This window comes from Suillus paluster (genome assembly GCF_016628075.1).
Source record: "Suillus paluster strain FC165 chromosome Unknown EDB91scaffold_173, whole genome shotgun sequence".
NCBI classification, from domain to species: Eukaryota; Fungi; Basidiomycota; class Agaricomycetes; order Boletales; family Suillaceae; genus Suillus; species Suillus paluster.
In genome coordinates this window covers 35,196-59,820 of record NW_024537733.1, presented here as the reverse complement: position 1 = coordinate 59,820, position 24,625 = coordinate 35,196, and the positions used below count along the sequence as shown (strand labels likewise).

The 24,625-nt window shown below is 48.5% G+C and overlaps 8 protein-coding genes across 8 annotated transcripts; 2 read left to right on the top strand and 6 right to left on the bottom strand.

Moving 5' to 3' along the window:
- Positions 1–870: 870 nt before the first annotated feature.
- Positions 871–1,659, bottom strand: EDB91DRAFT_214478 (uncharacterized protein). Its single transcript, XM_041326477.1, has 3 exons — positions 1,581–1,659; positions 1,412–1,529; positions 871–1,359 (listed from the first exon to the last, which is right to left on the bottom strand). The coding sequence occupies exons 1-3, from the start codon at positions 1,598–1,600 to the stop codon at positions 1,027–1,029; spliced, it is 471 nt and encodes a 156-aa protein (XP_041169617.1). The 5' UTR covers positions 1,601–1,659; the 3' UTR covers positions 871–1,026.
- Positions 1,660–2,327: 668 nt separating this feature from the next.
- EDB91DRAFT_214468 (uncharacterized protein) lies at positions 2,328–3,869 on the bottom strand. Its single transcript, XM_041326476.1, has 3 exons — positions 3,828–3,869; positions 2,501–3,767; positions 2,328–2,443 (listed from the first exon to the last, which is right to left on the bottom strand). Exons 2-3 carry the CDS (start codon positions 3,750–3,752, stop codon positions 2,412–2,414), a joined length of 1,284 nt encoding a protein of 427 aa, XP_041169616.1. The 5' UTR covers positions 3,753–3,767; positions 3,828–3,869; the 3' UTR covers positions 2,328–2,411.
- A 513-nt stretch (positions 3,870–4,382) lies between these two features.
- EDB91DRAFT_1240230 (polysaccharide lyase family 14 protein) lies at positions 4,383–5,425 on the bottom strand (the record flags this gene model as incomplete). The annotated part of the gene is made up of 6 exons (XM_041321985.1): positions 4,383–4,498; positions 4,575–4,634; positions 4,709–4,907; positions 4,964–5,109; positions 5,206–5,336; positions 5,379–5,425. 6 exons carry the CDS (start codon positions 5,423–5,425, stop codon positions 4,383–4,385), a joined length of 699 nt encoding a protein of 232 aa, XP_041169615.1.
- Positions 5,426–6,126: 701 nt separating this feature from the next.
- On the bottom strand, positions 6,127–8,019 carry EDB91DRAFT_214400 (uncharacterized protein). The gene is made up of 8 exons (XM_041326475.1): positions 7,764–8,019; positions 7,612–7,707; positions 7,426–7,563; positions 7,277–7,372; positions 7,106–7,228; positions 6,956–7,051; positions 6,752–6,907; positions 6,127–6,701 (listed from the first exon to the last, which is right to left on the bottom strand). Exons 2-8 carry the CDS (start codon positions 7,683–7,685, stop codon positions 6,242–6,244), a joined length of 1,143 nt encoding a protein of 380 aa, XP_041169614.1. The 5' UTR covers positions 7,686–7,707; positions 7,764–8,019; the 3' UTR covers positions 6,127–6,241.
- A 1,074-nt stretch (positions 8,020–9,093) lies between these two features.
- Positions 9,094–11,008, top strand: EDB91DRAFT_1088186 (uncharacterized protein; the record flags this gene model as incomplete). Its single annotated transcript, XM_041316373.1, has 10 exons — positions 9,094–9,162; positions 9,259–9,340; positions 9,425–9,523; positions 9,658–9,725; positions 9,780–9,801; positions 9,852–10,156; positions 10,309–10,389; positions 10,425–10,462; positions 10,520–10,683; positions 10,971–11,008. 10 exons carry the CDS (start codon positions 9,094–9,096, stop codon positions 11,006–11,008), a joined length of 966 nt encoding a protein of 321 aa, XP_041169613.1.
- Positions 11,009–13,424: 2,416 nt separating this feature from the next.
- On the top strand, positions 13,425–14,590 carry EDB91DRAFT_214341 (uncharacterized protein). The gene is made up of 3 exons (XM_041326474.1): positions 13,425–13,588; positions 13,655–14,071; positions 14,124–14,590. The coding sequence occupies exons 2-3, from the start codon at positions 13,683–13,685 to the stop codon at positions 14,422–14,424; spliced, it is 690 nt and encodes a 229-aa protein (XP_041169612.1). The 5' UTR covers positions 13,425–13,588; positions 13,655–13,682; the 3' UTR covers positions 14,425–14,590.
- Positions 14,591–15,009: 419 nt separating this feature from the next.
- EDB91DRAFT_1088184 (uncharacterized protein) lies at positions 15,010–17,241 on the bottom strand (the record flags this gene model as incomplete). The annotated part of the gene is made up of 10 exons (XM_041316372.1): positions 15,010–15,052; positions 15,150–15,321; positions 15,574–15,619; positions 15,648–15,765; positions 15,897–15,918; positions 16,048–16,225; positions 16,471–16,539; positions 16,790–16,911; positions 16,976–17,105; positions 17,206–17,241. 10 exons carry the CDS (start codon positions 17,239–17,241, stop codon positions 15,010–15,012), a joined length of 936 nt encoding a protein of 311 aa, XP_041169611.1.
- Positions 17,242–20,229: 2,988 nt separating this feature from the next.
- EDB91DRAFT_1256142 (CHAT domain-containing protein) lies at positions 20,230–23,416 on the bottom strand (the record flags this gene model as incomplete). Its single annotated transcript, XM_041324112.1, has 6 exons — positions 20,230–20,426; positions 20,456–20,831; positions 20,886–22,901; positions 22,935–23,108; positions 23,161–23,258; positions 23,305–23,416. 6 exons carry the CDS (start codon positions 23,414–23,416, stop codon positions 20,230–20,232), a joined length of 2,973 nt encoding a protein of 990 aa, XP_041169610.1.
- Between the last annotated feature and the right edge of the window lie 1,209 nt (positions 23,417–24,625).

Here is a 24,625-nt window from a genome sequence, read left to right as displayed (position 1 = left end):
GAAGCAGATCCAGTTGGAATTTGAGCTAATGACGGTGCATTTAGCAAGCGTGTATTTTCATCGCTCCTTGGTGGAGCAGAAGGCACTGCGACTGGCTGACCATGCGGCAGTTCGGCAGAGGACGTGAGACCCGAAGGCACGGCAGCAGTCGTGAGTCTGGAAGGCCCAGCCGCAGGTTGAACCGTAGGTGGCTGGAGGGAGGCCAGACGTTGAAGGACCTGTAACATTGTCTCGTTGTCTGTCCCGCGAACTTCCAACGAGCTGGCCCTCTCCATTCGTCGAGCGATGCTTCAGAGGAGACTCTGCTGCATCTGCACCACTGCGATTACGTGGAGAAGGAAGAGGAGTGGAACCTGGCGGAAGGGGTGATGTTCACGCTCTGGACGATGTTGTACAAGAAGAGCAGAGGGGTGCTGATCTTCTGACTCGCGCTTTGGCACTACAGCCGGTTGTAGTGTCCGGACACGACTCCATTTATGGGATGACGTTCCTGTTCCCGAGGCGGCTGAAGGAATCAACGCAGTCGGTCCAGGGGCTGCCTCTCTCCCTTGCCCTTCTTCCCTCGAAACAGGAGGCCAAACCTCCTCACCTTCAGAACGACCACCTGGTCGCACATGGCCCAGCCGATCGGTCAGCGCGTCGTAAAGTGCCCTTCTACCACTTGTGGGGAGAATTTTCTTCTTCAACGAGTAGTAGAATGATTGGGTTTCGGTGATAACGAGCGGAAAAACGGGGGAAACGGACTTGTGCTTCAGACTCGTTTGGGCCCTGATGGCCGGCTTTGGCGTGGCTACCTGTTGTGAAGATGATGCGGGAGGCTGGGACTCGGTGGGGAGCTGGGACGAGATTGGTGGCTGGGGTCCTGGCAGGAGAATTGGGTTGGGATGATAGGACAGGGCAGAGTATCACCGCGAGAAGGGAGCAGGGGGATATTGAGAGTGCTTGCGAATTTCGGAGGTGGAAGCACGTCAGACACAGTTTCCGACGGTCCCTGAACAGGACTGCGAGCCTGGTCACTTGTTCCAGCTACAGGAACTTGGCTTGTCTCTTCGGTCTTCTCACTATCTGGCTGGTCTCTGTCCAGTTTCGCTCGCTTTGCTTTCCGCTGCTCAGAACTGACTTGTACGCCAGCGCGCTTTTTCCCTTTGCTAGGTCTCTTTCGAGTGGACCCTCGCGGTCTTCCTCTTCTTCGTCAGAGGGCGAAAACACAGGCTCCCTCGAGGGCTGTTTCTCCGAGTTTATTCCTTTCTTCTTTTGATACCTCGCTATCTTCCTGTCAAACTCGTCCGCATTTTTCACATATCTGTCACGCCAGGACGGCCACGGGTGTGTCTTGGACCAGTTCCATTTCCCGTCGACCTATAGCAGCATTAGGACTTGTTTCACGATAGAAAACATGAGAGAAACTCGCATTTTCAACAAGGCGCTTGTACAACGTGTTTCCGCTTCTGTTTTGCTTAGTGGGATTATATGTCGCAATGAACTTCACGAGGAGGATGTCCTCGTCTGTGGTAAAGTCCGTACGAACTCTAGGAGAATATATAAGTCAGTACTTTGATTGTGCAAAGCAAAGCACATACCTTCTTCCTGTGCCTGCCATGTTTGCTGTTCAGCATATGCATATGTAGTTGTGATCAGTTCGCCTGAGGTGAACGATGGAACCAGGCGCGTCTTCATAAGTGACGCGTCGGAATCACGCGGATGAGGTCACGTCACACCTTCCAAATATGGGTACAGAAGTCCCTGTGGACCCTGTGGTTACGCCGAACCGCACATTGTTATGAGCAGAAAAATCTTTGGTCGAACGGCAACCGAATGAATAAGATTACCTGGGTGGGCACCGACATTCCAATTAATTCACGGTAAGGTCTAAACGCCCGACAGTATCTGGAACTGTTTTGGTCGCATGAAAACTAATGGAGCACATTTAGGATTTGCCCATTCACGCAATGAGACATCGTCACGTTCTGAGTGTCGGCAAGCCACACCCAAACAATAATGTTTGACTGTTGACGGTTCTGTTCCGAGATGCTCTAGCGTATATACTAAACACAGAATGACTAACGAAAAGCAGAAGTGCATGTGGAAGCCTACGATAATGAAAATAAAGCTATGCATCACGATCGAGTCAAGTACAGGTAACAACTTCATATCAGAGGTAGCGATCTTTGCCCTACGTATGGTAATACGGCATTGACAATGAGCAGGATCTGGGCAACTTACCATCGATAGAGTAATTCGCATACCTTGGCAATGACTGGTGGCCAAGTGCTGGCACTAGAGGACCGCCGTCATTACCCAGAGGTCATGTAGTACAACCAACACAGGATAATGCCGAAATGAGCGACAAGCCTGTCGCCGCGCAACTAGTGTGGTACGAAAGGGAACGACTTTATAGCCCGGGTATCATTTCACGAGGTTGCATCCAACGGCACAACTCGATCTGTTGAAAAGGCAGAATGAGTTAGAATGTCACCTTGGATCCGTAATCCAACTCTACCTGACAAAAGTCGTCCCTCGTGATCTTCCAGGCGGAGCTTGCTCCCATCAAATAACTCCAAGGCGCGAATGAGGGTTTTGTGATGATTCTTCAACAAGTCGTTTACATTCGAAGAGCCTGTGAATCGAATGGTGCGCAGTGTCGGCATTGCGTCCTTAAGATGAGCGAGAACGGAAAACACGAATGTGTAATTTCTTTTGGATAATTGGCCTTGAAGATAGCGTAGACCCAGGTACTCGACAGGAAGCGGTTTGATTGACTCTATATCGAACGACTCCCAAGAATCTAAGGTGATCGTAAGGCGGCGAAGATGTGGGCAATGCATTGCGAGTAGTGGGTTTATCTGGCTGAGATATCCAGCCCAATGCAAATGGACTGAACGCAGCTTGCCCCCGTGCCTCTCCAGAGATGGAATGAAAAGGGGGTCGGACTCCACGGAAAAAGAGCGGAAGACTAGTTCCCGAAGTGCAGGTAACTGAGTTGAAGACATATGAGAAAATATGTCATTTGCTGGAACAGTCAACGTCGTGCACGAGGAGAGGATGCAGTTAGCCATCGCATCTGTCTGGCCAACCACAAAATAAGGACAGTGTAGAATATGCAGCTGCTGTGTTGTAATGACTAAGTCCTGCAAACTGTGGAATGACGGCAGCAAGCAGTGTGAGGCCCAGTCGATAATTTTGAGACTAGGGGCGACATCAGTAAGAGCATCCATTACAGTGTCAGGCATGGACAAAGAGCGATACTGAGATGGAGTGACAGCAACTGATACAATGGCGAGATTTGGGAGACACAAGATGACTTCTGCGAGCAAGTCAAGATCTGCGTCCCCATGAGCCTGACTCTTGTCGCGCATCGCGATATCTAGCCTCTCGGTATAAGAGCCCAGAGACCGTTCACCCAGAAGCACGCCTTTTCCGCAAGCCGATAATGCAAGTGCGCTGGCGAGCGATAATAGACATCGACCTCGACCGATGAAGATAGATCTGTAAAGAAACGGCGTGGCCAGGTGCCACCATTTTTTGCAGACGCGAACGAGGTAACGCTTGGTCACTAAGGCCTGTCTGATGAGAGGATGGTGGTCACGATTGAAATGGGATCCAAGAGAGCCCGAATGTTCGTAAATCTCGGGGATGAAAATGCTGGGGACATAGGTGGCATGATCAAAAATGATCTCCCAAAGTTCTGGAGGAAGTGTCGCAATGCTTGCGCGACGTCTTGACTTGAGTGCAGAAACAGAGTTTGGGATCATCGTGAGTTGATTTGACTTCATAATCACTCTATATTAGCACATGGAAACGCACAGGAGAGTCAGAGTGTCACTGACCCTCTATTTTATTCGAGTGCCAGTACAAGTTCTCGCAGAGGGTCAAGGGGAGCGTGACACTCAGTCACTATGGGTCACGTTGATGTTACCCGCACGTGACTCTTCAAGTTAGCACGAGCTCGTCACTTGACGCAACGCATACACGAGCTGCTCGTCGAATTTGAAGATGGAGAAAAGCTCAAAGTCGCATCGCGTTTATTCACCCTGATTTAGGAAGGTATATTATTCCTCTTAAACTTTACCACTCCTCAGCATTCAGGCCTACTCCAGGCTCAATCTACAGTCGCTCTATTATATACCCCAGCAAACGAACACTTCGGAATTGGACCAGTGGAGGGGATGATATGTAGTCTACCAATATTTGCCTGCGACAGCGGTGGCCCCACAGAGAGTATTGTTGACCAGCCAGCAGATCAGGGGACCGGATGGTTCTACCGTCTCATCGGTGTGGGCTCAAGTATTGGTGGCCTTTTCGGTATGGATCGTTTTCGGGGTAGCTCTTTGATTACGAATGGACAGGATTTCTTTTGGAAGTTTAGATAGGTCAAGATCCTATCAGGAGTTGTGCGTCATGGCGAAGTCTTTGAACCACGCATACTGTTGTTTGGGAGTCGCCCAGCCGTCTCCGTGCCCGCCGAAGAAAGTGCTGAAGAAACGTCTGACGAAGCCGACTGCTTGCTGATTGCTGGAATCGCTGGTAATATTACTCAGGACAGAGATCCTGTCAGTGACGAGGATTGACTGCACTGTTTCTTGTGCTGTAGCCGTTCCTGCAGCCAGAATTCCCGGCAGACCACCTTGTGTTTGCTGTGGAGTTGGCGACGTGGAAGATTTGCATGTGATCTTTGGTTTCGGCTTCTTTTTCTGCTGAGGTGCGTCACGATAAAATATGTCCGTCCGGTTTGTCGCCTGCTTCCCGTCCATGAACAAAGTGAACGCCCCATCCTGCTTCCCAGGTGTGTTGAGCACGATGTCCTGGCGCAAGTTCGTCCAATTGCCTCTGCTATAGTGGAACGACCCCCTGCCTATTGAGAGCCCATACTCGTAATCGCAGACTGACTGGGGATTGGAATACAAGGCCTTTGTTTACTTTTCTTTCGGAGCGTACTGTGAACCAGGTCAGCCCTTTTCATAACAATGCGAGTGGATCGACAGTCGAGATATGGTTCCCCGGCACCACCCGGCCTCCACATGAGTCGTGTGCTAAGGCAGTCTTCGGCGGCAGCACCCCCAGAACAACCTGTATGGCCACCATATAAGCCAGGCAGTTTTCCGCCTTTCACTCAGTCGAAATCCAAGGGAAAGAAGACGCTATATTACATTGTGACATTCTTGGCATTGCTCAGGTTCAATGGCGTCGCTTAAAACTCGGCCCCACCTGGAGATTTGCTGGAAGGATTGACAGAGTCTGCTGGGTAAAGAAGCTGTAGGGCTGCGGTAAAGCCCGTAACGTTCGTGATGTCGTGTGACTCATTTATATCTTGTTCATATGCAGATCCTCCTGGGACACTGGCAAGCGCAGAGAAGCCGTTGATGATAGCGACGTTTTACTTCCCGCTGGGGAAGCAAGTGACGTTGAACGCAGATAAATCTGTCATTTCTGGAGGAGCTGCCCATGCTGTACGATCGGCCCACGGCATGCTAGTGGTGGTCACAGTGGTTGTTGCAGTCGCTGTCTCGACGACTGTAGTCGTTGACGTCGGAGTGATTGCAACCGTGGTTGTCACTATATCGGCGACTATGATTGTGGTGGCTATTTTGACGACAACCTGTGAAGGAGACAGTGACTGGGACAACAGGTAGGTTGTGTCGACATACGTGGATTGACAAGGGTGTTTGGACAGACTGGTCAACGGACGGAGAGATGACCACAGAGACCAGCTGGGCAATTGTGGCAGTACTGACACCTACAGGGTCTGCAACTGTCTGCAAGTGCAGGTAAAACAGTTGGCACTACTATGAACGGCGGACCTGTCGAGGACATCCTGTAGAGATTCGAGAATATTGGCGCTTCTAGAGACGCATGCGTATGACCTGCGCCACACAGACATGCACGAGATTTGATTTGAATCTGGTTGCCAAGCCAGATCTAGCACAGTTCATACGAACTTATGGACGATTTGCGGGTGATACGAAAAATACATTAATCACGCAATAAATTAACTCGGGAAGCGCCAATTGTGTCGCCAAAAACCTTGCTTGTCACGCATGCGTGTGCGTGATCGTACATACCTACGGACCTTCGTTGTGCGTTCCTTGTCTTGCACGAGAGATCGTGGTGTCAAACAGCGTTGTGACACATGAAATAAGTAATCATAATAAAATAAATCACAATAAAATACATCAGGTAATCATCATAAAATAAATACAGTTGGCGGCTGGCGAGGCTAGCGGTGATGGATGTAACACGATGCCTAGGTAGTTCTCCGATGATTCAAATGGACCTCATTGATATGACGCCACATGCAGTCGCGCCGCATGACATGAATTGAGGGGTCACCGCGAGTGTGATATTCACAACCTTCCCAGCGGCATTGAATACACGCATCTCGGCACTCACGGAGATGGCTACGTTGACAATGCTGCCTTAATTGCTCCACTGTTCCTTCATATCCGCAGCGGGTATCGCCACGCAACCAATAGCAGACGAAGAAGGGATATGAGGTATGTTTTTGAACGAGGATCGAAGGTGTCTGGCTAGCTGGTGGCTGTGACTGGCTCGGGAGCTGAGCAGTGAAAAAATTCGGCCACTGATGGAAGCCGTTATACGATGAGGGATCATATGTGAGCATATCAGGTTCAGGGTTATCTGAGTTGGCTATGGTGTATTGCGGGGAAACCAGGGCATCTGAAGTGTGGTCATTCAGATTCTGTCTGTACACGAGGGTCATTACGAGCAAAAAAAATGGTGACCAAGGGCATACGTTTGCGATGTGTATGAAGATGAGTAGTTGCTTCCCATTGCCGGCGAACCAGATCTCTCGAAGCCTCCTAGACCATCCAGGGTTGGTGGATTACACAGGGAGCCATCATGATAATATAAGACGGTCGATGGACTGTCTGACGTCCACGAGACAGCACTACTTACAATGTTAGACGCATTCAAGAAAGAGAAGGAACATACTAACTTGGGGCTTGATATCATAGGGTCGGCGAAAGGCATTTCAGGGGCAGTCCCAAAGTGTCGCGATGGCACAAGCGAAGTGTGGCCATTCGGATTCAACCTGGTATGAGTATGAGGGTGATGATGAGCAAATACATTAAGACGAAGGGCACACGTTTCCAATGCGTATGAATATGAGTGGTTGCTTCCCATTGCCAGAGAACCAGATGTCCCGAAGCCTCCTAGATTGTCGAGGGTTGGTGGAATATACGGGGAGAGGGGCATCCACGAGACAGCACTAATCACGGTGTTAGATGCATGCAATGAAGAGAAGGAGCATACTAACTCGGGGTTTGGTATCATAGTGTCGGTGAAATGCATATCTGGGGCGATCCCAACGTGTTGTGAGGAAGCAAGCAAAGTGTGACCAATCGGATTCGACCTGTGTAAGAGTATGAGTGAATGACGAGCAAATAATTATGATGAAAGGGATACATTTGCAATGCGTATGGAAATGAGGAGCTGTTTCCCATTATCATAGAACCAGATCTTCCGAAGCCTCCTAGATCGTCGAGGGTTAGTGGATTATGCGGGAAGACGGTCGATGGATTGTCCGGTATCAACGAGACGGCACTACTCATGATGTTAGATACATGCAAGGAAGAGATGGAGTATACGAACTTGGGGCTTGATGTCATAGGGTCGGCGAAATGCATATCTGGGGCAGTCCCAACGCGTCGCGAGGACAGACGCATGGTGTAACCAATAGTACTCGGCCTGTGTATGAGCAGGAGGGTGATTACAAGCAAATTGTTTGCAATGCGTATGCTAACAAGTAGTTGCAGGGGAACTAGGGTGCTAGTGTAGTAGGTCTAGTCGATGGTTAGGGACCGTGCCCGCAGCCTTTATACACGGTCGCTGGAAGGAAGACGCCGTCGGGCGAGCAGAACGCATGTCGTACCTGGTGTGAGTGTTCATTTGGGGACACCATGAAATTATTGTATCGAAACACAGCCCAACACACACCTTCATTAGAAACCTCACCGCATGCTGGCTTTTTGGCATGGTTGTATAAGAGAGCAAGCCATGATTTGAACCTATATAATGATTAATGCATGTGTTCGGCGAGGAACCAGACCATTGAAATGATAATCACGGAAAACCAACATGCAGCCACAATATCGTTCACTGCGGAAACAAGAAAATGATCGAACGATCTTAACATAGTCCATCTGTACTCAAACTAGATGCACGTACGTGGGGAGTTAGGTGGTCGCAAAGTCTGACTTTGGAGAAAACTGGACGAACGTGACGGAACATTGATTAACCGGATAGAAGTGATACTAGCTAGTAGTGGAAGTTCTAACTAGGCGGCAGTCGCAAACCTGGGAATGCGACACTCGAATTATGAGTTGGGTTCTGAACCGACGAACTCTGACTCTGTAAGTAATTATAAACTCCCAAGAAGTCGATTACCAAGGTTAAAAACAGTCAACACATAAGCTTTAGCATATTTATCTGTAGCGATATATCAACTCCACATACATAGATATCAGCAATGGGATCCGTCGCCCTGTCCAACATTACTCGATGATAAAGTGATAATCTTCGTTGGTGGAGATCTCTGGACGATCAGGCTTGACACGGGCCCCGAGTGTGGTGTAGCCTTCTTCTGTTGAGTCAACGTGTGTGTGTCCACAAATCCAAATTATAACTCGAGTGAGTGCCCTTGTAATCCCCGGCGCCGTGCAAATAACGCGATTATGGCGCGCATGATAAGGGCAGTCCTAGCGAGGATCGCAACGGGAATTGAATATACATTTTTTTCAAGGCACACACCGGATGGGGTGGAACCTCAATTGGTGAAACGCCCATGGCGAGAAGACAATTCAAGCGGAAAGCAAGGAACTCGCTGATTTCACACGACTTCACTTGGACCAATCAATCTGTCGATTTGGAAGTATTGATCGAGTCGAATGCGCCAGACGCCTGCAGGCGCACTCGTTGGAGTCGCTGTTCAGTCACCCGCTGTTCCACCTGCTCAACTACATATCATGATCATGGCTGACCCCGGAGAGACCAGTAGCCAGAGCCCCGGATACCTGGAAAAGCATTTATGCGATCATCCTTTCATCGTGTATGGGGGGCACTCCTTCGAAGCCAATGAGTGACGTTAATCAACCCATTATTTCATCGCTTCAATCTGACGACTGCGAAATTCTAGGGAAATGTGTCAGTCAAAAAAAAAATCTGTCAATCATAATCTAACCATTCGTCCTTTTTCATGGCGTCGAACTGATCGTCTCTGTGCACATGCGTTCTATGTAGTATTTGCAAATTCACACGCTGAAGGTTACACTCCAGATTATCGCCCTCGGGAAATGTGAATTCACAATTGTTCAGTCATCCTGTATGTCCTATGACATCTGTTATCTTCCTTGCGACCCTAAGCTCATAGCCACACATAGTGGTGTGATATAAGTTATCTTTGTAGGCATTCTCGTATTACATTTTGAAGTTAGTTGGACCCTCCCCCCAGTCCTGGTGCTGGGCATGTGCTTCTTCGCTGGCGGCATGCGTTTTTCGGAACAAGGTTTCAGATAAAGCATGTATACTTTCCCAAATTAAACCTTGATTCTTACTTCTGTGGAAGGTACGGTGCGATTGAGTTCGTCGCTGCTCACCGTCGGTGTCATTTTTGTTTGCTGTCTGGCACTTTCCACGTAGCATTACAGGGCCAGCCGTCATATAGCGATCTGTCGATGGATTGCATCATACTAAAGACCAGCCATGGGGTACGTGTCCGATATGTCTTACATGTGTAAAATTATCCTCACACTGTCATCCAGGTAGTCATCATTTTACTCTTTAGTAGGTCAACCAAAGCACACCTGCTAGTCACCCAATCACCTTTGTTTTAGTTGACGGCCCGTATCTGGGTTTCCAACTGTTCACACACACAGCCCTGTATGATGACAACAATGCGAATCCAAGAGCTGTGAGGAACATCATCCGTGGCTTACGGTCGAGGCCTTATCGTTGTAGGAATGGTAGACCTGTACCATCCCCTGATCCGACAGGTAGAGAGGCTGCAATCAATCCCTTCGGACCTGCTGAAGGTACCGACTTAGAACATGGGGCTCCATCCGCAGAGGACACAGACTCTGAAATAGAACCGTATACGAGCGTCGCTGTGTCCCTCAGGATTCTGGTCGTTGTAACTGCGGTACGTGCCAATACTCATACTGACAACAATCTTTGAAAATATTCTTGCTCTAGTTGGTAGCTGTTACTGGTTCCTCGTAGAATTCATCACCGGTTTGACTGAATCTGGGGCTATCGGCAAAGAGTTTGTCGGCGTGATATTGCTTCCCGTAGTTGGTAATGCAACGGAACACATTACTGAAGTTACAGTGTCCGTCAAGCCTGAGCTTAGGTGTTGCTGTTGGATCAAGTATCGTATGTCTGTTTACCTGGATGTCTTTCTGTGATAGCTGACTGTTCTCAAGCAAATTGCACTCTTCGTTATCCCGTACGTTTCATGGTCGTGTCTCTCGCCACTAGTTTTTCATCATCCGTATTTTTGCAGGTTCATCATGCTCGGTTGGATTATTGGCAAACCACCGACGCTCCTCTTCGACCCGTTTGAGTCGGTCGTGCTGTTCCTCTCTGGTGCGTCATTATTTCCACGGGGTGGCATGATGATTAAAGAAATACAACCGGTCCTCGGCGTGAACCATGTCGTACAGGACGGTAAGTCGAATTGGTTGCAGGGCATTATTCTCATGTGTAAGTCCCGATCGCATTTTCGGCGGCGTTCATGCTGAGGTTTGTGCGGGTCTGTACATGATCTTGGCTGTCACGTTCTTGTTTTACCCTATGTATACGTCACCAACTGAGATGAAGGTAAATTACCCGAGGTGCTGAGTGATTCTCCGCTAGGCACCGAAGACATCTTTCCGAACTGTTAGAAAGGACAGCATGCCAAGCTCCTTGCCGTTTTGTATCATAGCCTGTAGTACTATGACTTGTTTTGCAAGAACCGGGTGCACCGCTAGGGAGAGAAGGCCAAGACTGAGACTTTCTTATATCCTTGAGGCTCGTGGTATTTAGCGCGGGTGTTGAGAATTCTCGTAGCTTCTTTTTCGGCGCATGTTCCTTGTCTGATTCGAGTTCGGTGATTGCTGATGACTGTTCATTCAGGTAGAGGAATGTTTGAGGATTTTGAACTGTTTCCAGCTCGGAAGTTGTCGTGATCTTTGATGCGCCGGTGATGAATAATGAACTGTATTTCAACAGAAGCACCCTCCAGTGCTTCGCTGGTCTCTGCAGGGGCGACGAGGTGATGCGCTAGATTCGTAACCAGTCTGGACTACATAAGTACGTTATATAAGAGCTTGACGTTCACGAGCCTACTAGGTTGCCCAGGTGCGAGATGCATCACGAGATTCGTGCCCAACAGGGAACAGGCACAGCGCTTCTTCGTACAAAAAGATGGCGTGGTCAAGGTCATGAGATTTGCCTTAGTGATCGAAGCTCCATGCGATAGATAATGCAAGGTACACTGCAGCACCGGAATTTAAACAAGTACCTAGAAACCTGAAAGGGCTCGTCTTCAACATCTTCTGGGGGAATTTTTTCTTCATCTGAATCTTTATCTATCGATTCATCATAACGAGCTTCCGGAATGTTCTCATCGTGTTCCTGTATCACCGTGAGATCTTGCGTATCGACCGCGATTAGTACGAGTGCACTTGCCGGTGATGGGCAGAGGTGTTCTAGGGTGTTCCACAAGGGGCGTCTTCTACGCGATTGGCCATGTTAGGATAAAGTTATGACGTTGTGCTACAGAGTAATAGAGAAAAGGAGAGGCGAAATGAGAGCCGAGAGCTGGACCGAGCTATCTGGAGAAGGTGTAGATTGTGGCTGGAGCCTGGGGCGCCTAGACAAAGCTTAATTAGTACATAACACTGGATCCTGGCCATGGGCATAAGCGCTGAATCCTCGTAATGCAAGCACCGTTTCCCACACCATGCCGCTTAATTGATGGTGTGTCTGATAGACGTTTGCGAAGGGACAGTGGATGAAGGGTATTTGCTATTGCGCCGAGCGTCTGACCTGCTCAATGGTGGATGCCGAGTCTTGATGAAATCCTCAGAAGTATTGCTTATCTGGGCGTAGGGGTTGGTTGACTCATAGATCCTACAGAGGTGTCATTTGTAAGTGAAATGCCGAACACAAAGGCGACCAAAGGCCAGGTGGTCATCGCTTTATCTATGACCCTGCTTGTGTGAAAGCACACATATGTTCTGGTGGCGGGAAATGGCTGCAAGTCAGGCTATATCACTTGAGATTGTGATGGAGGAACTGACTATTGTGGTTCAGCTTTTGGCTGGCTACACATGCATGTCACGCTCATGACAGTCGCGGATGCCAGCAGGCACGTTCCAGTAACCATAAACCTTCTGTGACGGCAAAATGCCTCTGAGGCAGAAAGAATACTCGAGTTACGTGCATTTAGTTGTCGGGCACGTTCAAATTTCAAGGCAGGCGATGTACTGATGAACAAGACAGAGCAAAAAAGTCATGGTGGTGGTGATTCCATATGTATCATCACAACTTGACAACTGAATCGAAGGATATCGCTGGTAGTGATACTGTAAGTATTACTGGTGTGACCATGGTGAGTCGATCTGTCCCGCTGGCCCCTCCCTGGTTGTGTTAGTCACATATCCAGAACCATGGCCGTACGGGCGTTCAACTCATCTGCTGCTAATGAATAAAATGACGATTCATGCAGGCGCCTTCTGTTCCGCCAACGTGCATGTGTCAAGCCAGGGCACAAAAATAATGATAATTTGAGTGCCTTTGTGTTCCCTGCCATGACGTGGCGGTGAACGGAGATAGAATCCGGTAAAATACTGCGATCATAGCGGGCACGATAAGGGCAGTCCTATGTAGTGAGAATCCCTAACGGGAATTGAACGTATTTTGTTCAAGGAACATGTTACAAACCAGGCAGGTCAAATAATTGGTTGTGCACGACGGGGTAGAACGCCCAGGCAGAGATCATTCCCGTGGCAAGGAATCTGGTATAGCGGGTAGCCTTGCCGTAAGGTGAACCAATGGGTCTGGTAGACTGGTAAGTTACCAGTGGAGTCAAGCATGATTGCACTGATCGGGGATATCGGAATTCGCTGCCATTGAGCAAAGTCAGACGGCGATTAATGACTCTATATCGTGGATTGCCCTAGAAGAGGATGAAAGTACCAGTGTGGCTAAAGCAACATCGCCCTAGCACAGGCTAGCAGACCAACTTCCATTGAGTTGGAACGGGCATTGCCAATTAATATCAGCGTGAAATCGAGGGCACTTATTGTTTCCCACATGTCGCATCTGCCAGTACCCTCGTGTAGCATGGGCATTCTGCTCAAGCTGAGGAAACAGAAAACCACTCAATGATTTGGAGATTGTACTGCCAAAGTTACACTGACCTGCCAGACCTGCCATGGGCATAAACTGTGATTCGGGATTCAGTCTGCAGTGAACGGCCAAGGGCCTCGAACGTGAATATAAAGGCAGGAATCTCGCGAAGGCTAGTGAACATTCTCTCGTATTCGCACTAATTCCCCAGAATCTGCGAAAAGTCAGATTAAGCATTCAGAATGAACACCTATTTGAAAAGTAAGCTTACTTTACGCTTCACGAACTCGGAGATGAAAACTTACCATGAATCGACGCATCCACCCTCGATGTCGTTTTCGCGGTTGGGGCAGGCTCCTGATCAAGATTCAATGGGATCAACCCTACAGTCATGTCTTGAGTCCCTTGACCGACTCCATGATAGAATAGACTGTGTTTGCAACGAAATGCTGTGGCTCCGTGCCCGCATTGCAGTTGTCAGCTGCCAGTTAGGAGTCACCGTGGGGGATCAGGGCACATGTCATAGCAGTGCTGACATGCAAACAATTTTTGATGATGAGCCTCAGATGGTCACGTTCAACCAGCTCATTGGTATTTCACTGTTATCAACTCTGCTCGACCTCTTCCTCTTAGCTTTCGGACCAAGAGTACAGTCCTTTAGGAGCTATGAGATCGCAGTCAAAGGGAACAGATCCTGCTGTCGGTCAACTTTCACAAGGTAAGTTCTATATTCGCTGCCTTTCTTCTAAGCGCTTACCGTTTTCAAACAGACGTGTTGCCCTCTGGTTTCATCGGCGTGCACAACCCTTCCCGCCTCAGCATAGCAAGTACCCTGGGGGCAGACCTTGCTTGACTCCTCAGAACCGCTCCATCCCAAAGCGCAGGGCAGCCAAGACAAAGCAATGTGCACCCGGATGCTCAAGACTTGTCAAAAAGGAGAACCGCACTTGCCACGTAAACGAGATACATCGGCGGAAAGTTAAGGCTGTTTGCGCTGACTGTGGAAAGGGATTTACGCGCTCGTATATGAAGAAGGACCATATCTGTCGGGCTAAATGTAAATGTTCTTAGATTTTGTTTTCAAACGCACCCTGATTCCATCGCTTCAATTGTATAAATCTTTCGTAGCCATTCTATAGGGCAAGAGATACTCTCTAGGAGTGCCAATGTTCTCTTACTACGAGGCCACCTGAACACATTGACAATCTCAACGCCCTGCCACAAGGCCCACACGCCAGGCACAAGTCATCGGAACCGCGCTGAGTTCAGTAATGGTGGTTGCAAGTTCATCCTCGACTTTATTCACGTCTACTTCTAGGGAAGCGTGACCAGCCGTTGGACAGGGAAAGCCCTAAGGACAGATATGGAGATCTCGAAAAGAAGAGGGAAGGTGATGCGCACCAATGCGAATAAGATTCGATGGGGTTGTTCTCGTGCGGTCATATCACGCTGAAAGGAGAGCATGCTTTCATAACTTTGGCTACCTCAGTACTCAGCTCCAAGGGGCACGGCCGAGGAAAGGATGCAGGATTAGAGTGCTACGGACCGCTAGTGAGTTACATGGTAACAAAGAGTGTACTGGTACTCTATATTTAGTGCATTTGCGTCTTCGGCTAATCTTCGGCAGCCAGATGTGCAGTGAAAAATTAACGAGCGTCAATTTGTGGGGATCAGCTGATTCAGCTCCGAGTCTACTTCGCTATGTACAGCATTCCCTCAGCGTGATATTCACAATGTCGCTCTCACTCAGCACTCAGCCCATAGCCGATTTCACGACAAATCCGAAAAAAACTTACTACTCTTGCTGATAGTGACTGCCCGCCGTGCTCCCGATGAGCACAATTTTGCAGCCTTGTCTTCCACGCCCTCGGTTGAAAACGGCGCAGGTACCCACGGCAGACTTGAGGTGAGGTTTACATTGATGATCTTGTACCACCAGCTCGATAGTCATGTCACGGTTGACATGTTCTGCGGCGGCCAGATGTTGTGGTTAACTACGACTACTGCCACAGGGTCGAACTGCGTGCCTGAGAGCACATCGAACATGTATTTCACAGCAGCCTCAGAGTAGCTGTCTGCCTTGGGGAGCCTGGGTGGGTTTGAAGTTGGAATTGTAATATGCAGTTACATCAAAATAATTCCAGAGGTTGATGGTTGACTTCCACACGTGCAAACCACTGCTGCACCATAACACTTCTTCCCGTGTGCGGGACTACTTACGTCTTTGGTACCAGCTATCTGTCCTCAGTGGATGCACAAGTCCATTCTAACGAAGTGGCACATGCAGATCTCACAGGTGTAAGCAAAAGTGCAAAAGTGCACATGTGAACCTCCTCACGTTCTCCCTTGTACTCATCGACAGCAGCGGAAGAGCTCCGTACAACGCTCCGACCCATGATATAGAAGGGATGCCTATCTTCATTCTATTTGGTCTGCCTACGGGAGATTAGGGCTTTTTGAAGTTCCCGAAAACCGAAAAAATCGCATATACTGGGTTTCTCGTATTTGCCGCATTCTTACACTTATCGGGCCAGCAGCCGTACCATCGCAGTGGTTGTGGTGAACCTATGTCATTTCATTTATTAGCAAGAGACGAATCAATTGAATGCCTGTATATCTTCCAGTCGAGCAAACTCAGCATCAATGTCATCAAGTGACTACTGTGACATCGATTCTGGTCCTTCGAGATTGTACCTGATGTCACCGGAGACTGCTGCAAGCGGAGGAACAAATGCAAAGTCGTCTTCCTCCGTTTGCGAACAGGGGCAGTTACGCTGAACTCAACCAATTGGCTCGAAGAAGAAGCATTGCTTCCCTCGTCATCGCCAGAAATAACTGCAGCCATCAAAGCCACCTTTCCACCCGCGGGTTTCTTCATAAAGTGTTGCAGTGCCTCGTCATGAGTCTCTTGTGGACAATTGCTGCATTTTACAGCATCCGTGAGGTGCCCAGAGAAGATGATTCAAGCAGCAAGGAGTGAAGTTAGATAGTGATTGACTATATCGCGGATTTCCATGGAAGATAGCAAAAGAATTAGCGTGGCTAACAGCCGACCACTACAAATTGGCCAGCCATCCGAAGTGAACCAGTAAACAGATGAGTCATAATGGTATTTACATAATGTAGAGCCTCATTGACTACAATCTGTATGACCGCTTTCACATGGGAATACTTATTTGGCATTATCTGACAAGCAAACCAGCACTTGGATGGATCAAAGAATAAATGAAGGGGCATAGATCTATGAACTTAAATTGAAATGCTGAGACGGGAATTGAATTTACCTTTTGTTCGAGGTACACGTTACAATTCAAAGGGCCAGACAGGTTGACTCAAGCATTCGCCGTGCACGATGGGGTGGAACGCCCAGAGAAGACAATCCAAGTGGTTGCAAGAAACAAGTAAAGAGCAAGGCTGTGAATGTCGAGGTACTCACGCTTATTTTGACTAGCCCCGATTTAGACTGGGGCAGGGCTGGAGTTTGAGGCCCTGCCGCAGTGCACAGCAGGCGACGATCACTTTGCACTCCTAGATTATCATGCACGCCCCATTGTAATACTACATGTCCACTCTGTGTTCGCAGGTGGTGTGATCGCGGCTTCGGGTTATGAGCTTTCCGTACCTGTTCTTGCTGCCCTTAGTGCTGGCACTGGAACCTGGAGAATAGTCAGAAGCAAAGGTGGCTGAGGCTGGTACATCAACGCAGATGGGTTGGTGGTGAGCTCGAGCGGAACCTTTCCCAAGAACACCCCCTTCGTGTTCAGATGCCATTGACCGGCAGATGGGCCAATGGGAATGTAAACAGTTGGGTGGCACGTGAGAAAGATGGAAGTAAGTTACATAGATACATACCATGACTAGCAGGAACGGTGATTGCATTAAAGGCATTGTTGCTTACCAGGGATACTTAATGATTCTGATCCTGTTGCTGTTGCTGCCCGCCGTTGATGGCTCCATAAATTTTATTTGCTTACCAGGGATGATGACTCCGATCCCGTTGATGTTTCATTGCCTGCCGTCGATTGCTCCTATTGCATTTGATAATTCAAGCGGCAGGTAACTTTTGTGGCAGGCAGCGGTAAGGACCTAAGGCGTCACTTGATTTGGCAGCATCAGAATCTAAGTGGTGTGATTGCACTGATTGACGGCCCATCAGAAGGAACAACTATCTTCCTTCATCTTTAAAGGTTGCGGATTTCCATGGAAGAGAACAAAGGACCATCACAGCTAACACGACTGATCCGGAAGCCAACCATTGGACTCTATATAGTAGACCGACATCCGTCGGTTTGGAATGGATAATGCCAATTAATATTGAACCATGGCAGAATGCAAGGACCATATTATTTCCTGTGTGCCATCTGCCAGTACAGGCCTGCCCTCGTTTAAAAGGCATGAAGCACGAGCCTATCACCTAAATGGCTCTACCCTTCTTGTCCCACTGCAAGTCTTGGTTAGAGAAGGTCAGGAGAAAGTTACCGTGGGGAAGAAGCCGCCCATCTATAACTCCCACTGGTGGTTGTGATCCAGACCCCGACAACCAGCAAGTTCATGATAGTATTCTGTGATAATCACTTGCTGATGCCGATTTCTAATGCAGCGTACCTAATTTCACGGCATTCTTGTCTAAGGACAATCCCATAGCGCACGGTAGTGTCGGAGACATGTGGAAATGCACTTACATCGCGTCTGAGGCTCGACCATCACCTGGAGGCAAGCCTACCATTTACACATGATTCATATCCAGCGATCTGAATCCATGACAGGGTAGCAGTCAAGTCCATAATAGTCACCCAAAGTGCATCAAGCGCGTATTGAGATTCATTGCCCAGACAAGTGTAGGCTTCGAGACTGTATTTGACTCCGAAAAGAAAGGAAGAAAAAGTTCACAATAGTACTTGTTCTGTGAAAGAGTTTTCACTCGCCCAGTTCGAATTGGGGCCGGGTTGAGGTGGAATATATTTATGTACACTTAAGTTGTTTAGCCCTAATCAAATCCATAACTGGATGACTATCCGTAGGCAAAATAATGCGGAATAGAGTATCTCGGACTTCGAAAAACATTTGCAAAACATAATCTAGATAAAAAAACAAAACCATATCATCCACTAAATGGTTCTGCCAAAAGACAACGACAAAGAAGTGCATTACAATGATGAGACAGTTGAGCTCGCTGTTGCCCACAGTGAGCACGAAGCTTTGCTTACCCATTTCGGTTGTCGGTGTTGATCGATTGATCGATGATTAAGGGGCTATAGGTGTCGAATCAGTTTTTTCATAATCGATTATTCCATCAGTATTGCCATTATTGCAGTCCGTCGTGCCGTGCATCCTCACCTGTCCTCACCCAGCTATACTTTCGCCCCTCGACCGCCTGAGACCTTCCCCTACACCCACAGCAACATGCTTTAAATTTCCTCCGCTACCTCCGCAAACTCCTTCCTTCTCACACGCAGCTCCTAGTCCTTGATCCTTGTCTCTTTTACCAGTTTCCTTCGCAGTTGACTCGAAAATCCCCTTCCAGTTCCCTGCTACATCACACCTACCTCCCAATTGCTCTCCCCGAAGCAGGCCACGACTCACAAGTTTTCACATATAGATCCCCACCACTGTGTTTCAACTGCTGTAATCACACTTTCGACTCACATTTTCTTCAGCCACTCCACCACTGCCCTGCCATCCTGGTCCTCTTCTATTGCTCTCACAGCCTTCAAACCCCGCTTGGACCACATATCAACCTGGTGGCTCGTTCGTGCAAGGTCATGCATTACCGCCTATTGTTGATGTTCCTCTTGCAGTAAAGAGGAGTGTTTGGTTCATTTGTCTCAGTGTATTGCAGGTCTCATGCATCCATTTGGACCGTAGCAACAGTAACACAAACTGTTACTATTACTCTGATCGACCGAAGAGAAGAACAAACCGATTGCAGGCAGGAAGGACAGTCAGCCTAACAGAAGACACGCGTATGTTACCACAGTATGTTTTCACTTACCATTATTTGCATTGGGTGTCTGAAGAATTTCGACTTTTGAATTCTCTGATCGAGGTTCACAAGTACCTGCTGCTAATAATGACAGCAGTACGGGCGACTGTTTCACGCTGTCTCAGCTCTATCTAAACCGACAACTGCCAACTGCAGTCCCAGTCCCACTGCCGGGGCCCCAGCAACAAAGCCGAAATCCTTCAGTTTGCAAAGCTCCCTCAAGCATCGAAGCAGTTCTGACATTTGGTAGCTACATTCATTCGCACTTAGCATTTTTAAGTGACCGCTGGTTCCCGGACACTCCGCCAGGTGCTCACGAACAGGCAACCATTAAGAGTGCTTTCGACAATCTTTGCTAACTAGGAAGTGTGGGAGTAATAGTTGCTGCACCATTTGTGGCTGACGATGAGCCAAATCAACAGGCTCTCAAGGCTCACTCGTGCCAAGGTTGCTCCAGTAGTACTCGTTGTCCAGGGTGCTGGGGTGTTGAGAAATACTGCACATTGTTGTCACGATACGGGACATTGGTATTATAATTATGTGTTGTTCCGCCCAAGCTCCCTTGTACAATATTGGGGAGTCAACTCATACTCAAGCAGAAGACGATATGGTTGATTCTCAAATGCACAAGCACTCTAGAGTAGACAACAACATGAAAGAGAATACAAAAAAGAAGATAACTGAAGCATAATAGTATCAGGGTAACTCAGAAATTCCTAGTACTACAACAACTTGAAGTACAATGTGGATGAAAGAGAAATTAGAATCAAAGATCAACGTCTTGTAAATCTGTATGAGATGAAAGCAATGCAACATGGAACTACACACCAATATGAATGAAAACAATCCTCTGCTCGAGTGGTACCACCTTCTTTATGGCATACGTAGCATAGTTAAGTGCTGACACCGCCCTTCGTACAGTCAATGTCACCCTCCTTCAAATCCTTGAATATATCCTGATAGAATGCTTCCACAACATGTTTTGCAACAGCATCATCGACCGCCCACAGTGTGCCAACAACGCTCTTGAACCCAGAAAATTGCAGACCAGCTGCAAGGTGTATAACTTCATCAGGCATCTTCTCATCACCTACGGCGGTATGACATGCCGATAAGAACACGAATTCAGCTTGTGGGCATTGTTGATGTCAAGCAACGTGAGGCAGGTGTCTCTCATGGCGAAATGTGAATAGTAAGGCTCCTCGTGGTCCTGCTTGCCATGACAAGCGAGGTGCACCCATGTGTTACTTTGCAAAGCTTCGAGTGCACCTGCTCGCGTGGCTGCATCCCCGAAAAGAGTAGTGGGGTCAGCCGTTGCGGGGACAAGCTTACGGACGAGCTCGAGCTCATTTTCAACAGCCAAGAGCTCTTCGCCTTGTCCAGCCCCTCGACTTTGCCTGATCACCACAAAAGACGGAGTGGTGTGGTTCTTCATCATCTGTCGAGATCTGATCAAAGCCGAAAGTGTCGGCGTGTAAGAGCAGATGTAGAGATCCTGGAGGCCTGGTTCCAGCTCAGAGCTGTGTGGGTTCTTTCAGAAGGACTTGACTGCATGGAGAGGAATCGAGGTAAAAACTGCTGTCGGATACAGCCAGATTCGAGAGTGGTGCAGCAATTTTAGAACATGCTGGAGCACTTGGATAATGGGTAGCATGACCACATCCCATATCCTCCGCAACAGTGCCATCAGCGCTGTCCTTGGCACCTCTTGGCGCATACCAGATGTCTGTCGTATTGCTTTTGTGAAGTCGTCCTTGAGCACCTCGAGATGTGCGAGAGCGAGAGAAGGGAAGGGGACATGGTAGGGCTGCCCTGACGTAGGGATGACGAGGGCGTCGCACAAGTACTTGCTGGCATTGAGGATGATAACTGGGCCATGAGATGCTGCAATTTGCAGTTCTGTGTATGACGGTGGAAGCAGGAATCGTGAGAAATCTTGATGATTACGAATTTCGGCCACCACAGTGTCCCATTCCTTCGTAAGTCTTCTGTACTCTACTACTGCCCTATCAGCAGTAGCTCGGTCTGCGCTGCCTATGGCACCCTGAGCGTCTGACAGGCGCTTGCTGAGCGCAGAGAATTTGTGAGCTAGGTTGGGATTTGTGAACTCAAGGTCTTCAAGTGGAGTCCTCAGGCGAGAGGCCAGCGACCATTGGTGGCAACGGCCTTGCTCCACGAGTTCGACGGCCTTTTGTAGGTTATGATGGCGCAAGGCACATGTTGCAGCATCTACAGGGAGTGTACTGGCATAATTTAAGGCGGCAGTAGCTTCGCGCTGCGACGTGGTTGATGATCGTGTGGCTAGATGTGCGTCAAGAAGCTCAAAAAATAGTGCATAGGCCTCCAGTGCAGATCCATCATTATTGTGTTGCTCCGCTGCAACAATCCAATTACATGCTGCAATGATGCATTGCGGCAAGCCTTGAGTGGGGTGTAGTGATGCCAATCTGGAGTTCTCTAATGCGAGTGACAAATCAGCAGGGTTGTGTTGCACCTGATAACGAGCAAGATAGGCATCCTTCAGCCACACATAGCTGAAATATCTATCCGGGTGCAGTGAGGGCAAAACTGCCAATGATTGCTGGCAGAGATTGATGGCCTCCTTAATATCTCTATTGTTCCGAGTTTCCATGAAACGAGAGCAGAGTGCTGAGCTGAAATTGACAAGATTTCGGTGGCGCTGAGGATTGTCAAGCTGTCTTAACCGAAGAGATTGATGGTGCAGATTGACGGCCTCATTAAGGTCCTCGCTGGGATTGAATTTGTCATATCTGGTGGCGAGCGCGATGGCAAGGTTGTTAAGTGTGCTGTCACAGGTTGGATGCCCAGGTGGGCACAATGTTAGTGCCTCATGATAGAGGCTGATAGCTCTGTTGATGTCATTAATGTCACCGCATTGGATGAAACAGGTGTGGAGTGCGCCCCCTAGGTTGTCCAATGGTGCATCACGAGATGCATGCCCAATAGGGAACAGGCACAGCACCTCTTCATACAAAGAGATGGCCTCGTCAAGGTCATGAGATTTGCCTTGGTGATCGAAGTGCCATGCGATAGACAATGCCAAGTTGTTCAAGTAAGTTCCATGATGATGGCATCCTTTGGGGGCCAGAGTTGAAACAACCTCACGGAAGCATTGTATAATCTCGTCTAAATCATCAATGTTGCCATATTGTGTAAATCGTTCCCTGAGGGCCCATGAAAGTTTATTAAAGGCACTGAGATGGTGCTGATGTCCCAGAGGACAGAGCTCAAGCACGAGTCGTCGGAGTTGGATTCCTTCATCAGATCCATCCGGTGCAAGATTGTTGCATGCGAGGATCACATAATCACCATTTCCTCCTACTGTGATGCTGCGAAGATAAGTGCCATCGGGACAGAGGGACAGGAGCTCATAGTGGAGTTTAGCGCATTCACAGATATCATTGGTGGTATGTTGATTGTTGTAGTGCCATATTAGCGCATTGGTGAGATGGTAGAGAGACAACGGACGATCGGGGTGGCCCTGCGGACACAATGCGAGGGCGTCGCGGAATAGAGAGGTAGTAGCGTCAATGTCTTCACGATCCTTTCATATATAGCCTTGAAGGCGGGCCCACACGAGGTTGGTGGCAGCGGCTGCATGGTCAGGATGGCCAGCCGGACACTGGTCCAGAACCGATTGAAATCGCTCCACTGCATCATTCAGGTGAGAGACCACCTTGCTTATCATGTACTCGGCAAATTTTGAGTGGCCCGTGTCTGTATCCCGAACAATCTGGCAGTCAACAACACACTACAATTTGCGTTCCATCAGCAACAATAGCACGGAGGCTGGGGTCACTCACATCTAACAGCCCACCATCGTCGTTTCCACGAGCATGCACAGAAGCGGCCTTCAGCGTGAGAGAAGGATGGACACCTCGAATGAGCGGGAAGGACAAATCTACAGCCAATGAGGAGATGTAGATGGATGTGAACAGATCACTCACCAAAAGGCTCATCTCCATTATTGAGAAGCTCATTCCACGACCTTTCAAGCTTTCCAATGAGTTCTCCATGACCTAGCATTCCACCGCACTCAAAGGATGCCCTGATCTCCATTAATAATCTAGGTGAAGCATTTGGTGATCTGTAAACACGTAATGAGTACTGGAATCACATCCACAAGTCTCTGTAGTAGAAGTCTTTACATAGTCAAAGTATCGCCCCATGCTACAGAGTTGTCAGATAATAGGACTGGGGCGACTGACATCCAGCATCTCCTCGAGTCCAGTTTGATGGACACATAAATGCATGTGGGTATGCGACAGGAGGGTACTCTGAGATTTTTTCTGCTGATGACTGTGAATAGAGCGTGAATACCATGAAGCGAATACCAAGATCATATGGAATGGCCTACCATGAAACCTGATATATCGGCCTTTCAAGCTACCAGGCATGCTGGCGCGATGAAGCAAATGACGAGCGACACGGTGCATTGAAGATTGGATGATGGGACAAGAGGGGCTAGGGATGTGGACTGGGGATGAAGCTGGTGAGAGGTTGAGAATAAATGGGTAAGGGGAGGGTGCAGGGCATATTCCACGTGCATTTCCACTGCTGATCGCTGGTCGGCACAACAGACGCTGGTCTTGATGCCACCAAGCGCTGACACAAAATGACACAAACAGTAGCGGGAAGGGCTCCACTAATGATGTGAGCAACTTAAATGTCATTGCCGATCGTCAGCAAAAGTGGCCAACGAAGGGCCAGGCTGCTGGCAAGCAGTTGACTGGAGCAGTCATGCAAATTTGAGAGCACTCTGTGAAGCTGGCCTATCCTTGCCGGTCATATTGAGATTGTTCGTTTATCACTCACACTAGTCGTGTAGCACACTATAAAGAAGAATCCAGTGTATTTCATAATGCAGATTGTACAAACCACTTTAAAAAAACGACATCAAGTGCACAGGAAAAAAGCCAATATGTTCTGCACGAGTCGGCTTGAGCTGATGCCATGGGGGAAAATAACTGAGAGGGTTGTGGAAACAAAGGCGACGGTGTGCGGGAGTATGGCATGTTGAATATAGGATGACCGTGACTAGGGTACGGGCAAAAACTCTCCGAGCAGTTAATAACATGGCTAAATAGCATGTTGCTCACAGGGAATTAATAACAAGCAAGTTATCAACAAGTTATTAACAATCACGTGACCCAAAAATCAAAAAAATTCTCCTGAGGGTTCTCTACCAGTTGGCCCACTCGGCATCGGCATCCTCCAAGTCACTAGTACCGTCACTGCTACAGCCATCATTCTCTAAAGCCCGGTCAG

Excerpts from the sequence above, each read along its gene's own strand:
- EDB91DRAFT_214468 (XM_041326476.1), bottom strand. The coding sequence starts at position 3,752 with ATGATCCCAAACTCTGTTTCTGCACTCAAGTCAAGACGTCGCGCAAGC. Across the intron at positions 2,444-2,500 it reads CGAGGGACGACTTTTGTCAG|ATCGAGTTGTGCCGTTGGAT; the intron begins GTAGAGTTGGAT and ends CCTTTTCAACAG.
- EDB91DRAFT_214400 (XM_041326475.1), bottom strand. The coding sequence starts at position 7,685 with ATGCGTCTGTCCTCGCGACGCGTTGGGACTGCCCCAGATATGCATTTC. Across the intron at positions 7,373-7,425 it reads TTTCCATACGCATTGCAAAT|GTCGAATCCGATTGGTCACA; the intron begins GTATCCCTTTCA and ends ACTCTTACACAG. Across the intron at positions 6,908-6,955 it reads CCTATGATATCAAGCCCCAA|TGCTGTCTCGTGGACGTCAG; the intron begins GTTAGTATGTTC and ends CATTGTAAGTAG.
- EDB91DRAFT_214341 (XM_041326474.1), top strand. The coding sequence starts at position 13,683 with ATGTCGTTTTCGCGGTTGGGGCAGGCTCCTGATCAAGATTCAATGGGA. Across the intron at positions 14,072-14,123 it reads TGTCGGTCAACTTTCACAAG|ACGTGTTGCCCTCTGGTTTC; the intron begins GTAAGTTCTATA and ends GTTTTCAAACAG.
- EDB91DRAFT_214478 (XM_041326477.1), bottom strand. The coding sequence starts at position 1,600 with ATGGCAGGCACAGGAAGAAG. Across the intron at positions 1,530-1,580 it reads ATGGCAGGCACAGGAAGAAG|AGTTCGTACGGACTTTACCA; the intron begins GTATGTGCTTTG and ends ATATTCTCCTAG. Across the intron at positions 1,360-1,411 it reads ACAAGCGCCTTGTTGAAAAT|GTCGACGGGAAATGGAACTG; the intron begins GCGAGTTTCTCT and ends ATGCTGCTATAG.